The 24,370-nt window shown below is 39.9% G+C and overlaps 3 protein-coding genes across 5 annotated transcripts in view; 2 read left to right on the forward strand and 1 right to left on the reverse strand.

Annotated features, from left to right (window-relative positions):
• Positions 1 to 392: 392 nt before the first annotated feature.
• On the reverse strand, positions 393 to 7,525 carry ppp1r14d (protein phosphatase 1 regulatory inhibitor subunit 14D). The gene is made up of 5 exons (XM_058090477.1): positions 7,081 to 7,525; positions 2,550 to 2,630; positions 980 to 1,012; positions 792 to 866; positions 393 to 679 (listed from the first exon to the last, which is right to left on the reverse strand). Exons 1-4 carry the CDS (start codon positions 7,258 to 7,260, stop codon positions 798 to 800), a joined length of 363 nt encoding a protein of 120 aa, XP_057946460.1. The 5' UTR covers positions 7,261 to 7,525; the 3' UTR covers positions 393 to 679; positions 792 to 797.
• A 2,312-nt stretch (positions 7,526 to 9,837) lies between these two features.
• On the forward strand, positions 9,838 to 20,739 carry spint1a (serine peptidase inhibitor, Kunitz type 1 a). 3 transcript variants are annotated; one of them, XM_058091339.1, is made up of 11 exons: positions 9,838 to 10,045; positions 10,129 to 10,574; positions 11,633 to 11,790; positions 13,629 to 13,770; positions 16,608 to 16,775; positions 17,219 to 17,263; positions 17,354 to 17,482; positions 17,562 to 17,612; positions 17,685 to 17,855; positions 19,903 to 19,962; positions 20,047 to 20,739. In XM_058091339.1, the coding sequence occupies exons 2-11, from the start codon at positions 10,178 to 10,180 to the stop codon at positions 20,229 to 20,231; spliced, it is 1,506 nt and encodes a 501-aa protein (XP_057947322.1). In that variant the 5' UTR covers positions 9,838 to 10,045; positions 10,129 to 10,177; the 3' UTR covers positions 20,232 to 20,739. The 3 variants fall into 3 exon arrangements, with proteins under 3 accessions (XP_057947322.1, XP_057947320.1, XP_057947321.1); XM_058091338.1 differs by having other exon boundaries at positions 9,839 to 10,050; XM_058091337.1 differs by having other exon boundaries at positions 9,838 to 10,574.
• Positions 20,740 to 22,493: 1,754 nt separating this feature from the next.
• Positions 22,494 to 24,370, forward strand: part of LOC131140710 (pleckstrin homology domain-containing family G member 3) — a 30,424-nt gene continuing 28,547 nt past the window's right edge. Inside the window, exon 1 of the mRNA XM_058091375.1 lies at positions 22,494 to 22,682. The gene's annotated coding sequence lies outside the window, so the exon portion shown is untranslated. The remainder of the gene's footprint in view (positions 22,683 to 24,370) is intronic.

A 24,370-nucleotide genomic window follows, 5' to 3' on the forward strand; every position in this document is an offset into this window, starting at 1 on the left:
CTGGGGGCTCCATTAAGGTTTGTATGGAGGTCGTTAATGTGTTTGCCTTTTCTGGCCACGTCGTACACAGACCACAGACAGGAAATGGGGGAGGATAATGGGTGTATTCTTAATGGTTCTTCCTGCAGACAATTTTTTGCTATGTTTACTCCTAAACTTGCCATGGTCACATCCCCTTGGGTTCCCGCTGTAAAAAAAAAAAATGTTATCCTGACCCCCATATTAGAGTGCAGTCTGTAATTGTTATATAAAGGCAATCAATTCCTTTGAGACATGCATGCGTGATTGCTGGGTAGATTTGTTGGCAACCTAAAGAAATGGAAATAATGTAATATACTGCATATGTGGAGTCAGAAATTGTGAGTTCGCTGAATCAAAAATGACTCTCAGTATTGAAAATGCCTTATTTTATTGTCATACAGCACTCTTAAAGCAAACAAAAATATTTATTTACATGAACAAGCAAGCAAAAAATATACAGTCTTCCACAAAAAAACAACTTGAGTAATACTATACCTTTTATCACATGTGCATTATTATATTCAAGGGAGACATGTACAGTATATGTATGTACATGTTTATGTACTGTATATATTATCATAGCGGTCCACAAATCTTAATTAAAGAAAATTCTTGAACTTGATAGACTGTCTTGGTGTTCCATTGCTTGATGCTGACCCTGGAAAAGGAAAGGGAGACTTCCATTAACATGTGAATCACACTCACAGGTACCTTATAGTAAACACATATTGAGAACACATTGTCTGGTTTTAGTCTTATACTTATTTGACCTGTAACTATTTCTTCAAAGGGCCTGACATTTTACGTAGTCCCTTTATCCTATAGAGCAGCCCGTTGACAAAATCCTGCAGGCGATACACACAAAAACATTTTTTAAAAGTTTTACTCAGTAGGACGTCCTCTGCTGATTTAGTTAATACTGCATGAGCGAAAATACAAGTGGCAGTGCATGACTCACCTCTATGGGCTTCCCGCACTCCTGCAACAACTCCTAAAGACACCAGGTAAAAAGACACAGTATTTTAGACATGACTCTACAATATGGTCAAAAGTGTTGGGACAGACCTAGATTAATCAATACATGAGGCATTGATGAATTGATTGATTGGGTTTGAGCTTTTTCATCAGATTTTTCACCATTTTGGATCATTGCTTTCAACTTTTCTTTTCAAAAAGACATGGCTGCAGTTTGGTGTGGAGGAACCTTAGTGTCCTGACCCCTTTAAAATGAACTACCACCCAGACTGTGAGCCGGGCTTTCTTCTAGTGAGCTCTGATCTCCACTTAGGGGAGGATGTCATCCCTTTTCCGGGTGAGGTGCTGATTCTCATCAACCGATCCAGTAAGAGTTGAAGGTCATGGCTCGATGAAGCCATAGGACCACATCATCTGCAAAAAGCAGAGATCAAATCCGACAGCTACCAACCCAAAAACCCGTCAACACCACATAAAAGTAATGAACAGAATGGGTGACAAAGGACAGCCATGGCAGAGTCCAACCTTCACTGGAAACGGGTCCGACTTATTGCCGGCAATGCGAACCAAACTGACACCGGTCATACAGGTAGCGAACGGAGTATTTCGGAGTATTCCCCACAGAATTCCCAGAGGAATACGGTCGACTGCCTTCTCCAAGTCCACAAAACACATGTAGACCGGTTGGGCAAACTCCCACGTGCCCTCAAGGATCCTGCTGAGAGTGTAGAGCTGGTCCACAGTTGCACGACCAGAACGAAAACCACACTGCTCCTCCTGAATCTGAGATTGAACTATCTGATGGATCTTCCTCTCCGGAACCCCTGAATATTCATAATTCCACGATAGTTGGAGGGATGTCCATTAATATTACAAAGAGTGAATTTGTGAATTTGTCTTTATAAGCGCATAGCCCTGCAAATGTTTCATGCATCCTACAATTCAAAAGTATTTATGCTTTAAACCTTTATGGTACATACAATTGGAAAATAACATAAATAAAAACCTTATGGTTGTCTACAATCATACATTTGTAATTTATACAGCACTGTACATACTGAAAAGTGATTTTACAGATTAACAATGTGTTGGAATTCTGTTAAAATTCATGATGTGCTATTTATATATCACTATATTGACAGTTACTATGGTACCCATTATGTCATTGTACAGTCATATCACCTCGTACTTCGGTATGTGACAAAAAAAATTAATCTATATTAGGAAAGCGAAGTGAACAAATGTAACAGTTACTGATTATAAAAGTACCAGATGGAGGGGTAGGATTTAATAAGCTTTGCTTCTTCCTACTCCTTTTGGACATGTGGAACTGTGAACTGATTATGTGATGCATTCAATTGTAATCTGATGCATGTTCAAATGAAATAAAACCATTACCATTACTTTACTCATTGACTTCATTATGTGGGAAAGCTACTGATACCAACTAGGATCATTGTTCAGTTGGGCACAGTTTAAAGACATTTAGACCAAATGTAAGAACATTATTAAGAACATATTGCTGAATGGGCCCTATTGTATGCTGAACCTACCTGGAGTCGAAGTCTTTGTCCCTCATCTGATAGTTCCAGGAGCTCATCTATGTCAATCTCCAACTCTGGGATGTCTTCTTCCTATAGGAGTCAAAATAACATTTTGCTAAGTTTTCCACAGCCTTCATTTCTATTCCTGTATTACACACATTTGCAAGAGACAAAAGCTCATAGGATACAGGCTGTCCTAAATCCCAGTGGAATGATTCTCCACACCACTGAGCAGAGTCACTGGGATGGAAAATAAGAGCGAGCGTAGAAGTTTCCACTGTGCCTGTTAGCCCAAGACGCCAGTGTAGTCGTGACTATAACTTTTTTTCACTTCAAATTGAAGTTATAGAAGAAGTTATATTTCAAATGTGTCATATCAAGAACATTATGACTTTCCAGCTCTGGAGGAGAGAGTATCCCAGGAGGGAACTGACCACCAGTATAATCACACTCGGCAGGTGTATGCTCATATTTGACAGGTTGGTTTGCTTTTCCGGAGTGATATTTTCCGGTTGGGAAGGTTTCACGGCCGGGGGAAGATTGGGCTTGGATGTCTGGATGACAAGAGAGCTAATCGATGTGAAGTGCTGAGTGGTGGAATGGATGGACCCTCCTGCCAGGTCTCCTGTGCCCCCTCTAATTGATACATGCTGCACTGACCCAATGTGATTCTGCTGAGGTCTGCAGGATGAAACTCTTTTCTTTTTTTTTTTTTAATCACGTTGGTTAATGATGCTCTTCTGATTGTCTTATAACTGTCTAACTCCAATAATATATGTATAAAGAAGTGTTTTATTTCATTTCTATGTGTGACGATTCATTTCTAGCCAGCTATAATTCATTGCTGCATCCCTGCACGGAATGTCTCTTTCAATGCTGCGAAGCCCTTTCCGTGTGACTCTAACAGGAAGCTACATCATCCTATTCATTGAATTGGAATAACAATTTTAAACATGCACTAGAAACGCTCTGCCTGTATATAGCATGGGGGTGGGATTGGCTATCATTTATGACAATATAGTATAATTCATGAGAATATAGTAAATGGCGGCTGCACGGCGGTCGAGTGGTTAGCACGCAGGCCTCAATTCCACCCTTTGCTATCTCTGTGTGGAGTTTGCATGTTCTCCCCGTGCATGCGTGGGTTTTCTCCGGGTACTCCGGTTTCCTCCCACATTACAAAAACATGCTAGGTTAATTGGCGACTCCAAATTGTCCATAGGTATGAATGTGAGTGTGTATGGTTGTTTGTCTAAATGTGCCCTGTGATTGGCTGGCAACCAGTCCAGGGTGTATCCCTCTTGCATGAAGACAGCTGGGATAGGCTCCAGGATAAGCGGTAGAAAATGAATGAATGAATAGTAAATGGCAATATGACCTCCACAAGGATAGCGAAAGGTAATGATGTTGACCTGTTACCCTTCCATTTCAACTTCAACGTTTTATGTTCCACAAATTTACCTTCTCTGTGGAAGAAAATTGTATTTTAATGATGCCTCTGGGCAATGTAGTTAAAAGCCATAAAGTGAATACTGGCACTAATGTTGGAATTCATGAATATAAACATGGCAGCTTGAGAAAGCACTACAGATGGCGTCAAAATAAGATGTATTATCTGGCCTTTTACCCCTTTGTGATTTATTTATTTTACTTTATTGCTTTATTTTTTGTCTCTACTAAAAAAAATGACTTTCGTCATAAGTACATCATACTACTTTTAAAATCACAGTCCACACTAGATAATCCGAAAGCGGCTCTAAATGAACAGCAAATAAAACAACACTGCGATTCCATGACACGCTATGTTTTTACTGCCTGCATGACAAGGAAACCATGCCCAGGAAATAAAGCTGTTTTCAGAAAATGCCAACATGACTGCCACTTATCAGACTCTTCTTGCCTTTTCCTGTTAGAAGGAAAAGCAGTCTATTTTAGGCCCTAAGTATTCATAGACTGTAAAGACAGTGAATATGAAAATGCAATTAAAAAAAATAGCAACAATAAATTATGAAAAAATAAAAACATACAAAAAATAATAAAGTCAACATCTGAGGAAGTCATCCCCTATCTTTATATATCTTTAAACTGACATTTATTGCCTTATTATTATTGATTCACACACTTAAGGAATATGTACACACAGGTCTATATTTCTACCAATGAACTGCTGACACCTTTATTTGGTTGACTGTTTCTCTAAAGGTGTGACGTTTGCAAAGAAGCTGACCAATGCAGCGCCTGCATAAATTAAAAATGCAGTTAAATTATTTAGACGGCAATGCAAAGGTCCTGTGGTAAAAGCTTACAAGCGGAAGACTCCAAACCAAAAGAGTAAGCTTCCCTCGAGGCTTTATGAAATGTATTACAGTTGCCGGTGTACATGGACAGGCTGTGCCTAACTTTGTATGATGCAAATAGTCCTACAAGATAGCATGAAATACGGGTACACTCATTTAAATGTGCACCTTTTCTTGGGACGAAATACACTGCTGTGTGTACACACATTGTACTCTTAATGAACTAGTGTTATTATTACCTTTCTTTACAGACACTTTTGCAAGCTAATTCCAACAATAAACCATGTTATTGTTCCACATGGGATTCTCATATAATGTTTTTGCTTTGCCTGGTCCCAACCAATGGGATTCATTCCATCCTTTAGAGAGTTTTTTGCAGATAACACACCCCATTCACCATAATCATCGTGGTAAAATGTACAGTAAATCTGTAGCACTGTTAGAAAACCTGCGATTTGTCCTTATATATATTTGATAATGTTGTTTTTTTGTCAAATGTTGAGATTTCACACTTCATTCTTGAGACACAAAGGTTTGTTTGGCTATGGCAGTACTTGCTTCAACTGTCATTCATTAGTCTAAAACAGGGGTGGGCAAACTACGGCCCAGGGGCCACATGCAGCCCACCAAGCATTTGAATCCGGCCCGCCAGTTGCTTTCTAAGTATTTCAACTTTTAACATTCAAACTGGTAACATGACTCGCAAGTCGGATGTCTTATTTAGCAAATAAATAAATAAATAAATAAAATGTAAAATTAAATTACAAATTTAGTTTGATGTGGTCTAATGTTTAAAGTGCTCCTGAAAAAAGGGATATGAGAACATACAGTTGATAGTATAACACTTTTACAAATAAAATTAGACAAATAATTCAAGGAAAATTATAAGCATAAAATTGTGTGTGTGTGTGTGTGTGTGTGTGTGTTATATATGTGTTAATATATGTTCTGGCCCCCCGTACAATTTTGTTAACTCAATTTGGCCCACGAGTCAAAATATTTAATATTTATTTTTGTGAGGCATATTAAGGCTTAAACCTAGAATTACAGCAGTTACTTTTATTGCAAATGTTGATCCCGATTTGGAGGAAAACATCAAAGTCAAGCCTAGCAGGAGGCTTTGGAAGGGGGAGGTGGCTGTGTGTCAAACTAGACATTTTTATGGGCGTATCAATTCCTTTTATTACGTTTGCTGGTGGTCCTCGGAATGTAACCTCTGCTATAAGCTGGGATATACGGTAATTGCAACCTGTATGCTTTAGTACACATTATACTTAGAAAAGGTACAAATACATACCTTATCCAATTACGTAATTAGGTCTATGTTGTGGTATTGTTGGTAGTACAGTGCTAGTTGTCGTGGGTTGTCTTGCTCATAGTTAAAGAGTACATCATGTTCTAGTCGATGCTGTCATCTTATCTGCATCGTCATCCCATGTTCGCCAGCGGACATCCCTGTTCCCACTGTGCCGAGTCGCCTCATGTGGGCGATGAGACATCTGTTGCCATGGTTTCCCCCGTGAGAGAATCCCATGCAAATCAAGTTGCTGACATAATTAGATTTTTTTCCCCCCTCACATTATAGGAGTACAGTTGGTGTGGATTATGTTTCATCTGTGTTGTTATCATTCTCAGTGTATTTATATATTAAACATAACACCAGACTGCTTAATAAAATTCCACTTTTAAGCTGTATCGTACTATATCATGCTGGACTGCTTCACAGTGAGTCATTTGCAATGTTTTGGTTCCCTGATTGAGCTGTAGGAGATGGACAAAACATTAGGAACATCTCTCATGCCCTGCAGTTTTACTACAACCACAATAATAAACACAAACATCCCTGCCAATCAAAACTGGTACTGTGTAAACACTTATGTTGTGCAGCTACGCGACAAATAATTAAGTTATCACCTTTGTAGTTGTAATGAGATGGCATAAATCTACAAAAAGTATGTGATCTTGTAATATATCACTGTAGAGCCATACAGGACCCCAGCTACTAATTTAATTATGTCTCGTGGGTCACTTTACGGATCTGACTCCAATATTGGAAGACAGCTGAGACTGCAGTTTGTTTCGTGAATCTATGAAGCAATCCTACTTGCCGTCCTCCCCCTAAGTCAATGTAAAATTATGATGGATCCAAGGTCACCACCTCCTCTTGGTACCTTCCAAGTACATGCAGTCAAGGTAGTGTGCGTAGGTAGTGTGTGTGTGTGTGTGTGTGTGCCTCCCCCCACCTCACAGTCAAAGAGCAGGTGCAGCTGCTCATCTATCCATTCCTCGATATCCAGCCTCCTCTGCAGATCCTTGCGGTTGTATTTGACAGTCAGCTTGCCCAGCTTGCGGTGTCCCGGCTCTGTAGCTTTGTCCGTGGACTGGAACATCACCCTGGATTGGGTGTTTGCCTCTGATGCCATGGTTGCCACGGCCTCAGGACAACCGTGGAAACGCACTGAGCTCTCCCTCTCTCTCTCTCTCTCTCACACACACAAACACACACACACACACAAGCAGGGAAATAAATGCAAAGGCTCAAGTGCACTATCTGAGTGTATGCATTGCCTGTTCTATTCCTGAATGTCTCTGTTCTGTGTACTGACTATCACACCGCCTGTCTCTCTCTCTTTCTCTCTCTCTCTCTCTATCTGTGTAAAGCTCGCCTTCTCACCTCCTCTTGCAACACCCACTGCCTGCACTATCAGAGGATGGTAATGAGATACGCCTCTGTGTGTATGTGTTTGTGTGTGTGTGTGCAAGCCTGCAGCTTATATGATAGGGTGTGTGTTTACTGTTTGTCCTGCATGTGTGTGTGTGCGCGTGTGCGTGTGTGAAATAGCAGGTGGAAGGGCATAGGTCAGTCTCAACCATAAAATACTGTACGGACAGACTAATCAAACTCAGGGCAAACTGAGGGCAACAAACTCTGGTGTCTTTTTCTCTCTGACCTCATCTGTCTTATAATTTGATGTTTTATTTGTATTTGAACCTCAATACTTATTTACATATACATCCATTTTCTTAGTGTCACGGGTGACCAGTCCAGTCCAGGGTCACCAGCCAATCACTGGGAGCATCGGATGAGGTGGAAAGCAAACACCTATTCACATTAACATTTCCACCTATGGATTCTATGAAGTCTCCAACAGACTGCATACTCAATATATAGTTATTAGTCATTGTCATAATGCTTTAATCCTTTAATCCATACAACCTTACTATGTTGCCTGTGCTATTATTTTTCTTTAAATACACAAATATGGAGGTGCTGTTATTGTACTTCAAAGTTTAAGTTTATTGACTTGAAATTTCTCATACAGCTCAATGCACTCTATAGAACACCTGCCACCATAGGATAGTGAGCGGATTCACAAATATGTAAATTTGAGCAAGAATTATTGAAAAACATGACTGCCATGCACCAAAACATCGGCACGGGTGGCACTAACTGTTCATAAGTCATTGATCGTTTGTCTAATGATTATAAAACTTTGAGGATAGCTGTAGTCCATGTATAGTAGCATGTGTTCCAAGGCATTTTGACCACAGGTTATCGGGAGTGAAACAAATGTTTGCACTCCTTGAGGCGTGCGGCGGAGTACACATGGACCCTGGCACATTCACATTGTTGGGTGCTGGAGCCTATCCCAGCTGTCTTTGGGCGAGATGCGGGGTACACACTGGACTGGTCGGCAGCCAATCACAGGGCACATATAGACAAACAACCATTCACACTCACATTCATACCTATGGACAATTTGGAGTCGCCAATTAACCTAGCATGTTTTTGGAATGTGGGAGGAAACCGGAGTACCCGGAGAAAACCCACGCATGCACGGGGAGAACATGCAAACTCCACACAGAGATGGCCGAGGGTGGAATCGAACTTGGGTCTCCTATCTGCATGGCCTGCGTGCTAACCTGTAAAAATATCAATAGCAAAAAAATATATGTCAAGTGAAAAATATCGCTCTCATCACACAATCTTGAACCTTGACCTTTATCCTAACCAATGCTTGTACGGTTTAATGTTTTCATGTTTTTAATATAATAACATTAATTACTACATCAAATAGAATTGGCAACTAGTCTATTGTTATAAATTATTAGTGGTACCATTCTTACAGTTGCAAATTGCTCAAGTTTCCACTGTTGTCATATGATTAATATAGGTTCATGTTGGCTCAGAGGGCTATTAATCAACCATGGCTGCACATATATACTACACTCGCTGATGCACTTAAATTATTTAGAACCTCCAGCAGCTCACCTTTCCTGCATGCTACACAAATTTACTTGATACTTAGTTCTGCTCTGTTAAAAGATCAGAGACATCAGGGCATTAAGTATTGTATGTATGCATTAGCTTAGCTCACTGCATATGAGCTTGATTAAAATCACCAGTATGGTCTATTAAAAGACAAGTTGGACAGGTAAAAAGTTAAACTTTAAAGTTTTACATGTACTAAAAGGACAAAAATGCATGACGTCGGAGTTGAAACGGCAACTTCCGGCTTCTACGCCTGTGGTTTCGAGGGAGACTTTATCGTTCATGACGCATTGCATGACTCAGAGTATGAATCAGCTTCAGATCAGCAACTGGTGCCTTGATTTGAATGAATAGTAAATTGCATCACGAAATGAGACACTTGTATAACATCTTTTAAAGTACACTTCCGCTTTCAATGTTATGTATAAGTAGGTGGGCTTTTACTGCCATCTTTTGGATTAAAGTGAGAAGCGCACCTAGCCATAGCATTCTGTTGATGATCACGTGGTACATTTATGTAAATAAATGTATGTACGTTTTTTTTCAATACCTAGAAAATGTAACTTGTATATTATTATGTTAAGATTGGACATGTACTATATGCTGACTTATATTTATTTTATGTAAATGTGTAATATTTTTTCAGTCAAGTGCCTCCAAACCAGCCTGATAGTGAGAACAACAGTTTATCAGTGAGTGATTGTGGGCGGCAAGCACCTTCCATTAAACCAAAGAAGAAGAGAGGCGTGGAAGGGAAGGGAGTGGCATATGTCCACTTCCTGTCTCTCTCAGGTGAGCGAACGTGTGAGTCACACTGTAAGTGGTGTCACAATCCTGAGCTCTTTGTCGTGATCAAACTTCTCCTCTGGGTTTTCCACTTTGGAAATTCGGGACGATAAGGACGATGCTTCCCTTTGTGGTTTCTAAATGAGAACGTAAGGTCTGTGTTCACCTACGCGGCCTAGACCACCCGGAAGACATTTTTTCCAGCTAATTATTGCCTTCGCTTTCGTTACAGGTGTCGCTAGGAATCGGATATTTAAACTATTTTTGGTGGTCTTTTAATTATGGATCTACTCCCACCGTGGTTGCTGGTGCTCTTTGTTGGGGTTTTGGGGTGCGCTTCCAGCCAGGAGGTTGGTGAAGAGTGTGTGGGGAAATTTGTAAAAGGCCGTGAAGATTTTGTTTTGGATACGGATGAGTCTGTGAAAGACGGGGCCACCTTTATCTCGGCCCCCGCACTGACCAACGCGAAAGACTGTGTGGTGTCCTGCTGCAAGGACCCCAAGTGCAATGTGGCCTTCATGCAAGGAGGTGCTGAGGAGGGCTCCATCAGCTCCTGCTTCCTCTTTGACTGCCTCTACAAGAAGAAATATGCTTGTCGCTTCGTCAGGAAGAAGGGTTTCTTAAACTACATCTTGGACTCCGTCTATGACAGCTACCTGGAGATGGATGTCCCACCAAGTAAGACCTTCTTAAGATACTTTGTTGTTATTGTACCTTTCAGACTATTGTACTATTGTATTGTACAGTTTCAAGACATATCCCTATTAACATCAAGTTAAAATTACAAGGACAACTTTGTAGTGTCTAAATAATGTTACAAGACAGATAATGTATCACTTCTATTGTTTTAAGTTATTTTATGATAATAGTAATGGTTTAATTTCATTTGAACATGCATCAGATTACAATTGAATGCATCACATAATCAGTTCACAGTTCCACATGTCCAAAAGGAGTAGGAAGAAGCAAAGCTTATTAAATACTACCCTTCCATCTGTTACTTTTACAGTCAGTAACTGTTACATTTGTTCACTTCCTGCTTTCCTAATATAATTTAATTTTTTTGTCACATACCGAAGTACGAGGTGATATGACTGTACAATGACATAATGGGTACCATAGTAACTGTCAATATAGTGATATATATAGCACATCGTGAATTTTAACAGAATTCCAACACATTGTTAATCTGTAAAATCACTTTTCAGTATGTGCAATGCTGTATAAATTACAAATGTGTGATTGTAGACAACCATACGGTTTTTATTTATGTTATTTTCCCAATTATATGTACCATAAAGGTTTAATCAATATGGTTATCTAAACCTGACCAGTCATGCTAAAAGCGTGTCATCTTTTTGGGGGGTGGATGGTTAGACAGACACGCAGACTCTATTAATCATGTGAAGGAGATTATATGGATAAGGATTAATTACACAACACTTTAATTAAGCAGGCATTGAATCATTTCCACCTCATCTTTTTCCATTGTGTTCCACCGGCCTGTTTGCACAGCGGATATGCGAGTCCACATACATAACTAGGGCAGAAACCTCCACTTCAGCATGTTCACACACGCCAAGCCCTTATAGCCCCTGGTGTAGTGTTGAGTTTCTCATCCACCACAAAGTCACTTGGTGTTGTATTATGTGCTTGTAAGATGATTCTCTTCTCAAATAACTGCTGATGTAATGTTTGTGTGATATGAACTGTTAACCATGATGTCTTCCCTACAGAGGAAAGCGACCGTCCACCTGTGGCCAATGGAGGACAGGACCGAGTGGTCCAACCTCAGGACAGCGTGACCCTGAACGGCGTGGAGAGCAAAGATGACGAGAAAATTGTCTCCTATCAGTGGCAAATGCTCACAGAGTATCCTTACGCCATCATTGAAGTGAGTAAATATCGCAGTGACCCCAACATAAGACAATATTTTATCTCCTTTAAAAAAAATCTCAACACGATTGTCTTATTATGGGCTTTTTATCCAAAAATCTCGAGAGATAATCTTATATTCAGGGTTGTCTTATACAGTGGGGCAAAAAAGTATTTAGTCAGCCACCAATTGTGCAAGTTCTCCCACTTAAAAAGATGAGAGAGGCCTGTAATTTTCATCATAGGTACGCTTCAACTATGAGAGACAAAATGAGAAAAAAAAATCCAGATAATCATATTGTTTGATTTTTAAAGAATTTATTTGCAAATCATGGTGGAAAATAAGTATTTGGTCAAAAACAAAAGTTCATCTCAATACTTTGTGATATACCCTTTGTTGGCAATGACAGAGATCAAACGTTTTCTGTAACTCTTCACAAGATTTTCACACACTGTTGTAGGTATTTTGGCCCATTCCTCCATGCAGATCGCCTCTAGAGCAGTGATGTTTAGGGGCTGTCGCTGGGCAACACGGATTTTCAACTCCCTCCAAAGATTTTCTATGGGGTTGAGATCTGGAGACTGGCTAGGCCACTCCAGGACCTTGAAATGCTTCTTATGAAGCCACTCCTTCGTTGCCCGGGCGGTGTGTTTGGGATCGTTGTCATGCTGAAAGACCCAGCCACGTTTCATCTTCAGTGCCCTTGCTGATGGAAGAAGGTTTTCATTCAGAATCTCACGATACATGGCCCCATTCATTCTCCCATTTACACGGATCAGTTGTCCTGGTCCCTTTGCAGAAAAACAGCCCCAGAGCATGATGTTTCCACCCCCATGCTTCACAGTAGGTGTGGTGTTGTTTGGATGCAACTCAGCATTCTTTCTCCTCCAAACACGACGAGTTGAGTTGATACCAAAAAGTTCTATTTTGGTTTCATCTGACCATATTACATTCTCCCAATCCTCTTCTGGATCATCCAAATGCTCTCTAGCAAACTTCAGACGGGCTTGGACATGTACTGGCTTCAGCAGGGGGACACGTCTGGCACTGCAGGATTTGAGTCCCTGGCGGCGGAGTGTGTTACTTATGGTAGCCTTCGTTAATATGGTCCCAGCTCTCTGCAGGTCTTTCACTAGGTCCCCCCGTGTGGTTCTGGGATTTTTGCTCACCGTTCTTGTTATCATTTTGACCCCACGGGGTGAGATCTTGCGTGGAGCCCCAGATCGAGGGAGATTATCGGTGGTCTTGTAGGTCTTCCATTTTCTCACAATTGCTCCCACAGTTGATTTCTTCACACCAAGCTGCTTAACTATTGCAGATTCAGTCTTCCCAGCCTGGTGCAGGTCTACAATTTTGTTTCTGATGTCCTTTGACAGCTCTTTGGTCTTGGCCATAGTGGAGTTTGGAGTGTGACTGTCTGAGGTTGTGGACAGGTGTCTTTTATACTGATAACCAGTTCAAACAGGTGCCATCAATACAGGTAACGAGTGGAGGACAGAGGAGCTTCTTAAAGAAGAACTTACAGGTCTGTGAGAGCCACAAATCTTGCTTGTTTGTAGGTGACCAAATACTTATTTTCCACCATGATTTGCAAATAAATTCTTTAAAAATCAAACAATGTGATTATCTGGATTTTTTTTTCTCATTTTGTCTCTCATAGTTGAAGCGTACCTATGATGAAAATTACAGGCCTCTCTCATCTTTTTAAGTGGGAGAACTTGCACAATTGGTGGCTGACTAAATACTTTTTTGCCCCACTGTATTTGGGTCAACACTATATCTAATGAATTCTCACATGTGACTACTCTTTTACATCATTCGGATGTTAACAGAGACTTGTGGCTTTTTTTATGCAGAAAACCGACTTTGCCGACCAAATTATTGTGTCCAACCTGACATCTGGGATTTACAAGTTCCAGTTGACCGTCACAGACAACATTGGTCAGTCCGACTCAACCAAGGTCACTGTTCTGGTTCTTACACCTGAACAATCAGAACGTAAGTGTCTAGACTTTGTTTCCTCATACGCCGACAACAGATGAGTTGTTGTAGTGATTCTCTAATCATCATACATACCTAGAATTTCCACCATGACTGCTGTACGTTTTATGATTCAAGGGAGTGACTTAACTTAGGTTGCCTGATTTATCGTTATTGTTGCCTGTCCTGAACAGTCTAGTTGTGATTGATTTATTTCCCTGAGAACGCAATGACCTGGATGGGACATTCATTTTCTACCGCTTATTCAGCTGTCTTCGGGCGAGAGGCAGGGTACACCCTGGATTGGTCTCCAGCCAATCACAGGGCACATATAGACAAACAACCATTCACACTCACATTCATACCTATGGACAATTTGGAGTCGCCAATTAACCTAGCATGTTTTTGGAATGTGGGAGGAAACCGTAGTACCCGGAGAAAACCCACACATGCAAACTCCACACAGAGATGGCCGAGGGTGGAATTGAACTCGGGTCTCCTAGCTGTGAGGCCTGCGCGCTAACCACTCGGGTGGAACATTCACAGCCAAATACATTACTGTTATTGCACATTTTTCCAAAGACTCATCAGAATTTGATAGGTTCTTTCTTCCTCTACAGAGTTTTACGAAAATCGTTTTGGTCTACTACAAAATAATGTACTGTTGTGAATCAGCAAAAGTGGACCTATATATGTTAAACCATTTTAATCCCTATGTCTAGACCCCCTTCAGGGTTTGTTTCATGTTGAGACAATACCCTTTTGCTCTTTTTATTTCCTTGGGGCCTTTTACATACCTACATTTTTTCTGTTTGTTCTGTTCAGCAGTTCCTTATTTACAAGCCACCATGGACGGTCCTTGTTGTGTTGTCATTGTCAAGCCTTTGTCTTTTTGTGTTATCCAACTTGCCAAGAATGCTGCCTTCATTCATCTTAAAAGCTGATAGAAGAGTGCAAAGATAAGAAAATAGAAAGTGTAATTACACTGCTTGGTAAAATGTTTTCTTTGTGGTATCAAGGTCACTGTCTTGAAATGCTACATACGGCCCGGGTGAAGTCAAGCTACGTGTTTGTTTTCAGTTTTCTCTGTAAAACGGAAGTGAGCACTATAGGTGTTCTCCCACTCCCTCCACCCCCGACTCAACGAAACTTGTCTGTCTGGTTTCAACTTCAGTTACGCAAACGAGAACACTCCAATCGACCTCCATATCAATGACAAGTCTTTGGAAGGATTTTAGGATTTATTCATTGACGGTACTTTTTAAAGTCATGTATCCTGTGTGCTTGCAGCTTGAGCGCACTTTGTAGGACGATGGGGGTGGCCTCAGTAATTCCATTGAATTATCCATTAACAGCTCGTTTGGAATTTGGAATATGTGTAGAAACATAGGTGGGAAAGTGAACAGCAGGTTTTCATTCAGGTGAAGCCACTGTTACATTTTGATACTAATCTGAACACGTTGATACTAACAAAGATTACATGTATTTTTTTATTATAAATTAATTGTCCAGTCATATTTTTTACTGTACTTTTTCTTAAAATCGGTGTTAGTCTTGCCTCTTCTTCTTCTTGTGGACCCAATCTCGTGTATAATCTCATCTGGTGAGTTGGGTGTCCACGACACCCCTAGTATTTAATCATTGAAAAGGATACAATCAGCTTCCATTTACTTTGTATTCTTTACATAATGCAATCTGGCCTATAATGCCATTAAAAGCTTGTTTTTTCTACTTTCTGTCCCTATTAGAATATAGTGTAAACTGTAGGCAAAGACATGGAGAAGAAGTAGGATTAAATAATCTGTTGTGCGGAGGGGTGCTAGTTAACATTATAATCTAATTAGCCAAATTAGTCATGAAGCAGGTGCACATAATTGTAATGGAGGCTTGTTGTGTGGATGCTTCAAATTAGATGGAGACGCACATGAATGCTTTTAGATGGGTAGGGGCCCATTGTACAAGTGAAATTGTGCAATCTTCTGTCCATACATATACACCATACTATATATACAGTGAGACAAAGGGGTAGATAGGACATGATGATTGTGCGATAAAGGAGGGGGAGAGAGAGGGAATGACGAGGAGATGGGAGGGAAAATAATGCAATTCCAAAGTAACCTCCTAAAATGAAGGTGCACAGTGTGGAACTGGTAAAAAAAAAAAAAAAACATTGGCATACATTTGCACAAATTAACACATTTGCACAACATAAACACAAGAGGAAAGTTTCCCAGCGCGACCAGCAGCCAATTACGATGCAAGCTGTTGTCCCCGTCATGCCCATGTTTGTGATTCAGATACACACAGGTTTTTGTTTTGTCTAAATTTCTACTCTACTACAATATTCCCCATTCATGAGAGGGAAGTAGATATAAAATCTGTGTAGTTTCAGTTCACATGACATAGATTCAAAGCACTTCTTTGTACGCTTGCTTACGATGAGCTCAGTGTCTCATCAGCGACATACAGACAAACCACATCCCGCGCTACGGCCCACATGGCTTAACAAATGGTTCAGTCTCAACATATTATTTTTCATGTCTGTCAAAGCAGACACCAAATTATTGAGGAAAACACCATATCTGGTGTCAGGTGTGAGACAATAACCTTTGTTGTTGAACTGCTTGATAAAGCAACACTTTGTTGTATATAATTTAATATGATGGAGGGGACACCATTTGAGAAGTACAGTAGAAGAAGTAAGCAGGTTGTACATGTGAAGGGAATTACAGCCATATACAGTACTTTTCATGTTTTGTTTGTATCATGTTGAGTTTTGAACACAACAATGTTTTATGTTTTCACAACAGTACAAAATAATGATTTTAACTAATGTTACCCTTACTTCCTTTTAGATCATTGCATGGCTCCAAAGAAGATTGGGCCGTGTCGCGGCGCTTTCCCTCGATGGCACTACAACGCTGCTTCGGAAAAGTGCGAGGAGTTTGTGTTTGGGGGCTGTAGAGAGAACCTGAATAACTATCTTTCCAAGGACGAGTGCACCAATGCTTGCTATGGCACAGGTATGTTTACATTGTTGGCATCATTTAACAGGTTTTTTAATTGAAGTTCCATGGTCAATTTTAGATGTTGAAGTAGCTTTTGAATTTTAAATGATACTGCTTTGCGTATGTTTGCATGTAATAAAAAAACGGGATGCTGGATGCCTTTTTGTTACTTTATTTGCCTTTTATTTAACCTACAAATGTTTCAGATCGTTTTGCCTGACCCCACGTGTGTGTGTGTGTGTGTGTGTGTGTGTGTGTGTGTGTCATATATACATATATATTTGAGGCATCTACTAAACCTGAAATTTCCCCTTCTGAGACTAAAAAAGGTTTATATTATCTTATCTAATCATGTTAAAAACCCACATTATGTTATGAAATATTCCATTTACAATGAAGGAAGTCTCTCTGTGTTGCCTGATTAGTATCACCGACTTATCATTTTTTCTTATCCTCAGAAAAAAGGGGTACCGGTAGAGGTTTACCCGTTCCGGATCGCCCAGGTATGTAGTAACAGGGCTTTGACGGTTGTTCAATATTATATTCTGTATTATGTCCTAACTATATATCTTGTTGTTTGTATTCCATGGCAGAAAAGTGTGGCGTTGCGTGCACCCCAGAGGAGTTCACCTGTGCAAACGGCTGCTGCTTGGAACCAGGCTTGGAGTGTGACTCTACACCTCAATGTAGTGATGGCTCAGATGAAAAGAAGTGCAAGGACTGTAAGAATCATTTTACTTCATCAGAGCTCACTCAATGTTTCGGTGAAATATATTCTTAAATGTATTTAATTCTTACCAGTGGACAACACATTCCAGATTTTGCTGCAAATTCCAGTGGATGAGCAAAAAGGTGATTTGATTTTTTTGAGTAGATTTTATTTGTTCAATGTGTCGTTTAATCTTCATTTCTTCTGATCAACAGTGCGCTGCACCGAGCCTCCCAAAACGGGCAGCTGCAGACACAGTCTCACTAAATGGTACTACGACCCCTTACAGCGGGAATGTTTTCGCTTTAACTATGGTGGTTGCCAGGGAAACGAAAACCGTTTTGACTCCAGGGAGACATGCGGGAAGGTCTGCAAAGGGGTGACGGGTAAGTTCTCACTGACATTTACGTGGATCTTTTCTACCACATCCATGTAATATATGCTTTTATCAGTACTTTTCCCACTTAGTCATATTGTTCTTGAACACCAAAGGCTTTTGTTTGGTTTAGACTTACGTTCCAACATTTTGTGTCGCCTCGGGCCACTATGTCAAATTGCCATCTAATCAGCACCACTGCAGTGCATATGGTTAGCACGTCTGCTTCATAGCAGGGAGGCTCTTTGTTCAAATCCTGTGACTTCTGTGTGGACTTTACATGTTCTCTTTGTGTTGACTTGTTTTTTGTCATTTGTAGTATGGTGTTACACTGCTGATGTTTGTGCAGGTGGTTGGTTGTTTATTTCTGTGTCTGCCCTGTGATTGACTGGCGGCCAGTCCAGTGTTTAGTCGTGAATTTCAGTAAAGTAACCATCGAATCCGCCTTTTTCAGTAGGCTGGGATAGGAGCCAACCTATCTGGGATCCTGAATAGAGAATCAGAATCGCCTTTACTGTCATTGTATTGCATACAACGAAATTTGAGTGCAACTCCACGGTGCATTTTGTAGAAGGTAAAAATAAGTAAAAGGATAAAAATAAAACAAGGAATAACAATATAAATATGAAAGTGGCAGGTGCTGTTCAAAATAAGTGTAAATATACTATGTACATCAAAAACAATAGCCTATACAGTAACAAAATGTAGAATTGCAGTCAAAAACAATAACCTATACAGTAACAAGATGTAGAATTACAGTAAACAAATGTGGAATTTCAGTAAACAAAATGTAGTATTGCACTTGGATGAATGAATCTTATTCATTCATCCAAGTGTACACATATTGCCCTAATACTAGTCATCATAATTACATACAGTGGCGTGACAAAAGTGCTTCTGATTTCCTTTTTGTTTTTGTTTGTCACACTTAATGTTTCAGATCATCAAGTTTAAATATGGTGATGGGCTTTTTAGGTTTGGATTCACATGGCTGGCTTGGTTGTGTCATCATTGACGGATATTTCATTTTGTTGGTCTGAAACATTCAAATGTGACAGACATGGAGGAACAAACGTGGAGAAACTAAAACTCTTTACTTTAGCTTGACAGCAGTGATTTTACTTTTTCCCTAAACGTAATAAAATATAAACATCTCACATTGATAATCTATTTGTTTCTATAGGCTTTATAGAGTAATAGTTTTCTCTTGGATATAAAGTATCTATCTGGTACCCCTATACAGTCTTAATAGATAAATTCTGCCTTTTAAAACGGTGATAATGATCATTTTATTGACATCGCAACACAAATATGAATTTATTATTAGATTTCATTCATTCATTTTCTACCGCTTATCCTCACGAGGGTCGTGAGGGTGCTGGAGCCTATCCCAGCTGTCTTCAGGCGAGAGGCGGGGTACACCCTGGACTGGTCGCCAGCCAATCACAGGGCACATTTCGACAAACAACCATTCACACTCGCATTCATACCTATGGACAATTTGGAGTCTCCAATTAACCTAGCGTGTTTTTGGAATGTGGGAGGAAACCGGAGTACCCGGAGAAAACCCACGCATGCTCGGGGAGAACATGCAAACTCCACACAGAGATGGCCGAGGGTGGAACTGAACTCTGGTCTCCTAGCTGTGAGGCCTGCGCGCTTACCATTCGGTCACCGTGCCACCTAATATATTTCATGTCGGTTGCAATTGTATGACAAGGTATTTGTATTATTTTGCCCTTTTATGTAGCTTGAGGGACACGAGGAATATTTCAACAAATTCCTGTCAGTATTAATACCGTGTGTACCTGCTACTTTACCAGTGCAAGTAAGGTAGTAAGTACAGTCAGTACATTCAGGAATCAGCACTGCTTTGTGAAGGACTGCATGAGAACGTGACTCCTCCTAATTTGTTTAGAAACTTTACTAAACAAATTACTGATACTTCTTACTAAACAAATTAAGATGTTTGCATCAGATCCACAGTCAAACGAAACCATGTTGTTTGACTCGTTTTCAGTGTCTCTGATCTTGTTTTTTTTAATTTTTCTGTTCAGAAAAGGATGTGTTTGCAAGAAAAGAGGAGTTTGAGCGCAGAGTGTCTGAAAGCCAAACAAGTAAGTAGCTATTCCTTGTACCTGAACTTCACATTAAACAGCACAGATTTTCTTCAACACTGATCACCTCATGTATTTACGCAGGTGTCATTGCGATAGCTGCCATCTTGGGTGTCGGTATTGTCGTCCTATTGGCCATCCTGTTCTACTGCTTTATGAAGGGAAAGAAGTCCTCGCAGCACCACCGCGTGCCCGTGAATAACGCTCCACTCACCTCCCTAGAAGACAGGGAGCGCCTTGTCTACAACAGTACTACCAAACCCATCTGACCTTCAGCCATGACCTCTGATCCCTCAATCCATGCGATGAATGACACTGTCGACGAGAGCTGTGTCATTAACAGAATGAACTCTGACTGATGAAAGAGACAACAAAGTTCGTGTTCACCACAAGAGTGGTACTGTTTTAATAGTGTATGTAAAATGTATGGGTTTTTTTAAGGCAGTGTACGCCATGTGACTTTAACATGTTTTAATATGTCTTGTTAAACAGTTTGTTGACTAACAGTTTCTACTTCGATTAACAAGAAATGCAAGTTCTTTCATTTGATAGAATCCTGCTCTATAATTAATTTACACCTAATCACTTATTTAACCATCAGAAAAATATAGAGGTAATTCGTAATCTCGATCTTAATGTAGTTTGTAGACTGTTGCTTACTGTTTAAACGTGTTTTTAGAAATAGCACAATGCATTAATGATAATTGATACCAACTTGTCACTTGGCACATATTGTCTTAAGCTGTATGGCAAATGTCAAATAAAGAATTACCTCGATATGTGTTTGCCACGTGTGTCTATGTGGTCATCTGACACCATCTCCAACATTGTCCCCTGGCACCAGGGACGTCTCAAGTGCAGCCCAGGGGCCATATATGGTCCAAGGCAGTAAAACTAATTCATTATATTACACTAATTAGCTCTATTGCATATATCAGAAAGCTAAGATGTTTTATTGTCCTACATTGAATTGGTTTAAGTAACCATTTTTTAAAATCAATATCCCTTGGTGGGAAAACACCTTCCTTCCACAATATAGTTTTACGTCATGATTAAGCAATATGGGTAAAGCACAGTCAATGCTCTGAAAACGTGTTCCAATTTGGTTAAAGGGGACCTATTATGCTTTTTTCCACTTTTCTGACCTATAAATGTAGTTAAAATGTTGCATTCTCGTGTTGAATGAGATAATGAGGTTTGCCCATTTGGAAGTCAATCCTAAAAAGTTTGGGATGACTCAAAACACTGTTTGAAAGAGTGGAGTGGGCATGCCGGGAGCCGGGCCCTAGGTGGAATAAATGAAAACAGACCATTTTGGCAGAAAGCACAAATCAAAAGAAAATACAGCTGGAATAGGTGCAGATTCTGGAAGGTCTAAAAAGTTTTATGTGTGTGTTATTGTGTGTAGCTGCTGTATAGGAGACCACCACTCAATACAAAGGGTCGGAAAATGAGCATAATAGGTGCCCTTTAATATAAGGCAGTGAGCACAGGCATTTACATTCCATATTCAATATCAATTAACATAAATAAAAAATAATTACAAATTTAAATAATTAAAACAGTTTAAACATTTAACGTTTAAAAATAATGTTAATGACGGTCAATTTGATTATAAAGACATTTCCTGATTATCAATATGATTATTATTAGTCACGTTCAACAGTACATTACCTAAACGGTAGGCTGGCATTACCCTTTATTACCAGCAGATGGCGATATCGCTTTGTTGACTGTTAAAAACCTTCCATTGCCCAGTACAGTACTGCATTTCAGTTTTGGTGTTTTGTCCATCAAATTTTCTTGTTTTATGTTTTTTTGTCGTTTAAAAAAACATTTTTAAATATCAGAAGATACTTGTAACAATGGCGGCTCAGTTCGCTTTGTGTGTGACAATGAAAGCTGCACTTTAACATTGTGAGAAGTCTTTCAGTAAAACATTCAGCACTTTGCCTGTAAGGACGAAGAAAGGCAAAGAGGCAGAAGTGAAAGTTTAATCAGCCTCACATAAATTATCATACAACCCAATTGATTCACCGAATCCTTCTTTTGTCCGCTAAACTTTCAGCTGACCTGACCCCCATAAATGTAATTGTCTGGGTTGTCTATTCACAGTGACAGCCTGTTTTTATAATAGGGTAGCATACATGCATGTTTGGATTTGTAGAAAAATGCACACACAAACACACGTAAAAGTGTTTTTAGGTAGGTTTATATGCTTTTTGTTGTCTTCCACCACGACAATCCAGATGTTGAAAAAAACTCACATACTGTATGATGTCAAAAGCAGGCGTCCCTTCGTTGCATTTACTGCCCTGGTATATTTCAATGTCTTTAGGTGGGTTCGAATTTGGTAATTACTTCATGGATAAAACGTGAAGAAATCATTGATGTATTCATCAATATTGTAATGAACTATTCGGTTATGGATAACACATGGAAAAATTATAAACATTTCAAAAGACCTACAGACTATTCATACGTGGTTGTCAATTTTCCGATGGACCCTGAATGCAGCGGTAGTGCGTACTGTGCTTTTCTTCAAAGATGCTACATACAGCTCAGTCGGTTTAAAGCCGACCAGTAGAAGTACACTAGGATGACGTCTCCGTGGGACTTGAACATGTGGAAAATACGGATTTAACGGAGTGGCAGCGATTTTATCACCAAGAGTCGACCGATTAAAACTTTTACGTCGGGGGAAAGACGTTGTCCCTTCGGTACGTGAGCTGCATTTTAACACATCTTATTGGCTTTGATAGCCAATATGGGGATAATTTGTCCCGTGTAGTTCGTAGTGGTGATATTAATGGGTGCTTAGTGTGTCAAGGAAGGAATATTTATAAATTTTGGACTATTAAGCTTGATTGGCACGTCTAAACATGCATGGTCAATTTCAAAATCTTAACTACTTTACGTTCAAGATGTCCCCTTTGACACGTAAATCCTCTTCCAGTCATTCTTTGCAGTCTCCAAACCTGGAAGGCAGAAACTGTTTAATTTTTTTTAAAATATTGCGTTCTTGTTTTGTGGAATTTCACAGTTCCAAAGTTTGAAAGTGAGTTTTGGTGTCCAGTTTCAGTGAGATAAGCGATGTTTGTGTTTGAACTGAACACTTTCAGTTCATTGAACTTTGGTCAGATGTTCCTTTTTCAGTGCCTTTTTAATGCCAAGTCAATCTAGCATCCTTAGTGCTACTGAATCATTTCCTCCTCCTCCTCCCCCCCATGGTGACCATATTTAGGCCAGCCAAAGCCAATTGTTCTCCTCTAATGAGCGTCCCACTGTGCTTCTTCTTTTAAAAAGCAGGCTTTGACCAGCTCCTAAAGAAGAAAAGAACATAATCAATCAGCTACTAGTGAAAAGTTCCATCTACTAACTCTTTGACCCCACTTGACCTTGCAGACCATAGTTTCTGGGGATCATTTCAGGCCTAAATGTTGCCTCAATATAATTGACAATTACCAGCCATGTTGTCCAGACAGGAAACTACACAACGATGTTAGATCCGGGTCTTAAGTTTTGCTTGCAGAGCTTTGGTATGCTCCAGCTATTGTGGAATTACCAGAGCCGCTAACTTTGACTATGCACTTTGAACTTTGAACAATCACAAATGTATGGTGCCATGGTTGAATGGTAAATGCAACATTGAAGACAGAAAGCAAAGGGGTCGGGTGGGTTGACTTGATGCTCGTCCCATCATTTGCTGGTTTTCCAGCCAATCACAGGGCCGTGTTCTATTGGATTGTTTAAAAATGACTGTTTTTTCCCCTCTATTTTTAAGGTATTTCACAATAACACATTTAGAGCTGCAATTATCATATTGTGAAACCGGCAAGAGTGCCCAAGAATGCCCAAGAGTCCAGGGTGTACCACACCTCTCGTCTGAAGACAGTTGGGATAGGCTCCAGCACCCCCGCGACCATTGTGAGGAAAAGCGGTATAAAATGAATGAATGAATGAATGAATGAATATCACACCATCAGAATACCAGAAAATATGTTACTTAAAACACGCAGTCAATAAGATTTGTGCTTGTGTGCATTACAATCAATGTGTTACAGACTTGGGATGCTGGGGGTTCACAGTTTTAGTTGGATTACAGACGCAACAGTAGTAGTAGGAACACTGTCATTTGCAAAAATGGAGAGCCCTTTTGCCAACGTTGGTGTTATTATGTGCCAAAAATGCTGTTTTGTCGTACACAAAAAGAAAATTTCCATCTTCTATAAACGCCATCTTAATGTAGAAACTACTTACCTTATGTTGCCTGGTGTCATACGGACTGCAAGTCTAAATTTATTAATGAATGTAGCAGGGAACGATCATTCTGTCATTAAGGCCTATTTTCATCCCAGTGTTTGTTGTGCACCATGTGTGTTCACAGTGCTCTGTGGGTGTTAACCAC

This window comes from Doryrhamphus excisus, chromosome 13 (assembly GCF_030265055.1).
Source record: "Doryrhamphus excisus isolate RoL2022-K1 chromosome 13, RoL_Dexc_1.0, whole genome shotgun sequence".
NCBI lineage: Eukaryota > Metazoa > Chordata > Actinopteri > Syngnathiformes > Syngnathidae > Doryrhamphus > Doryrhamphus excisus.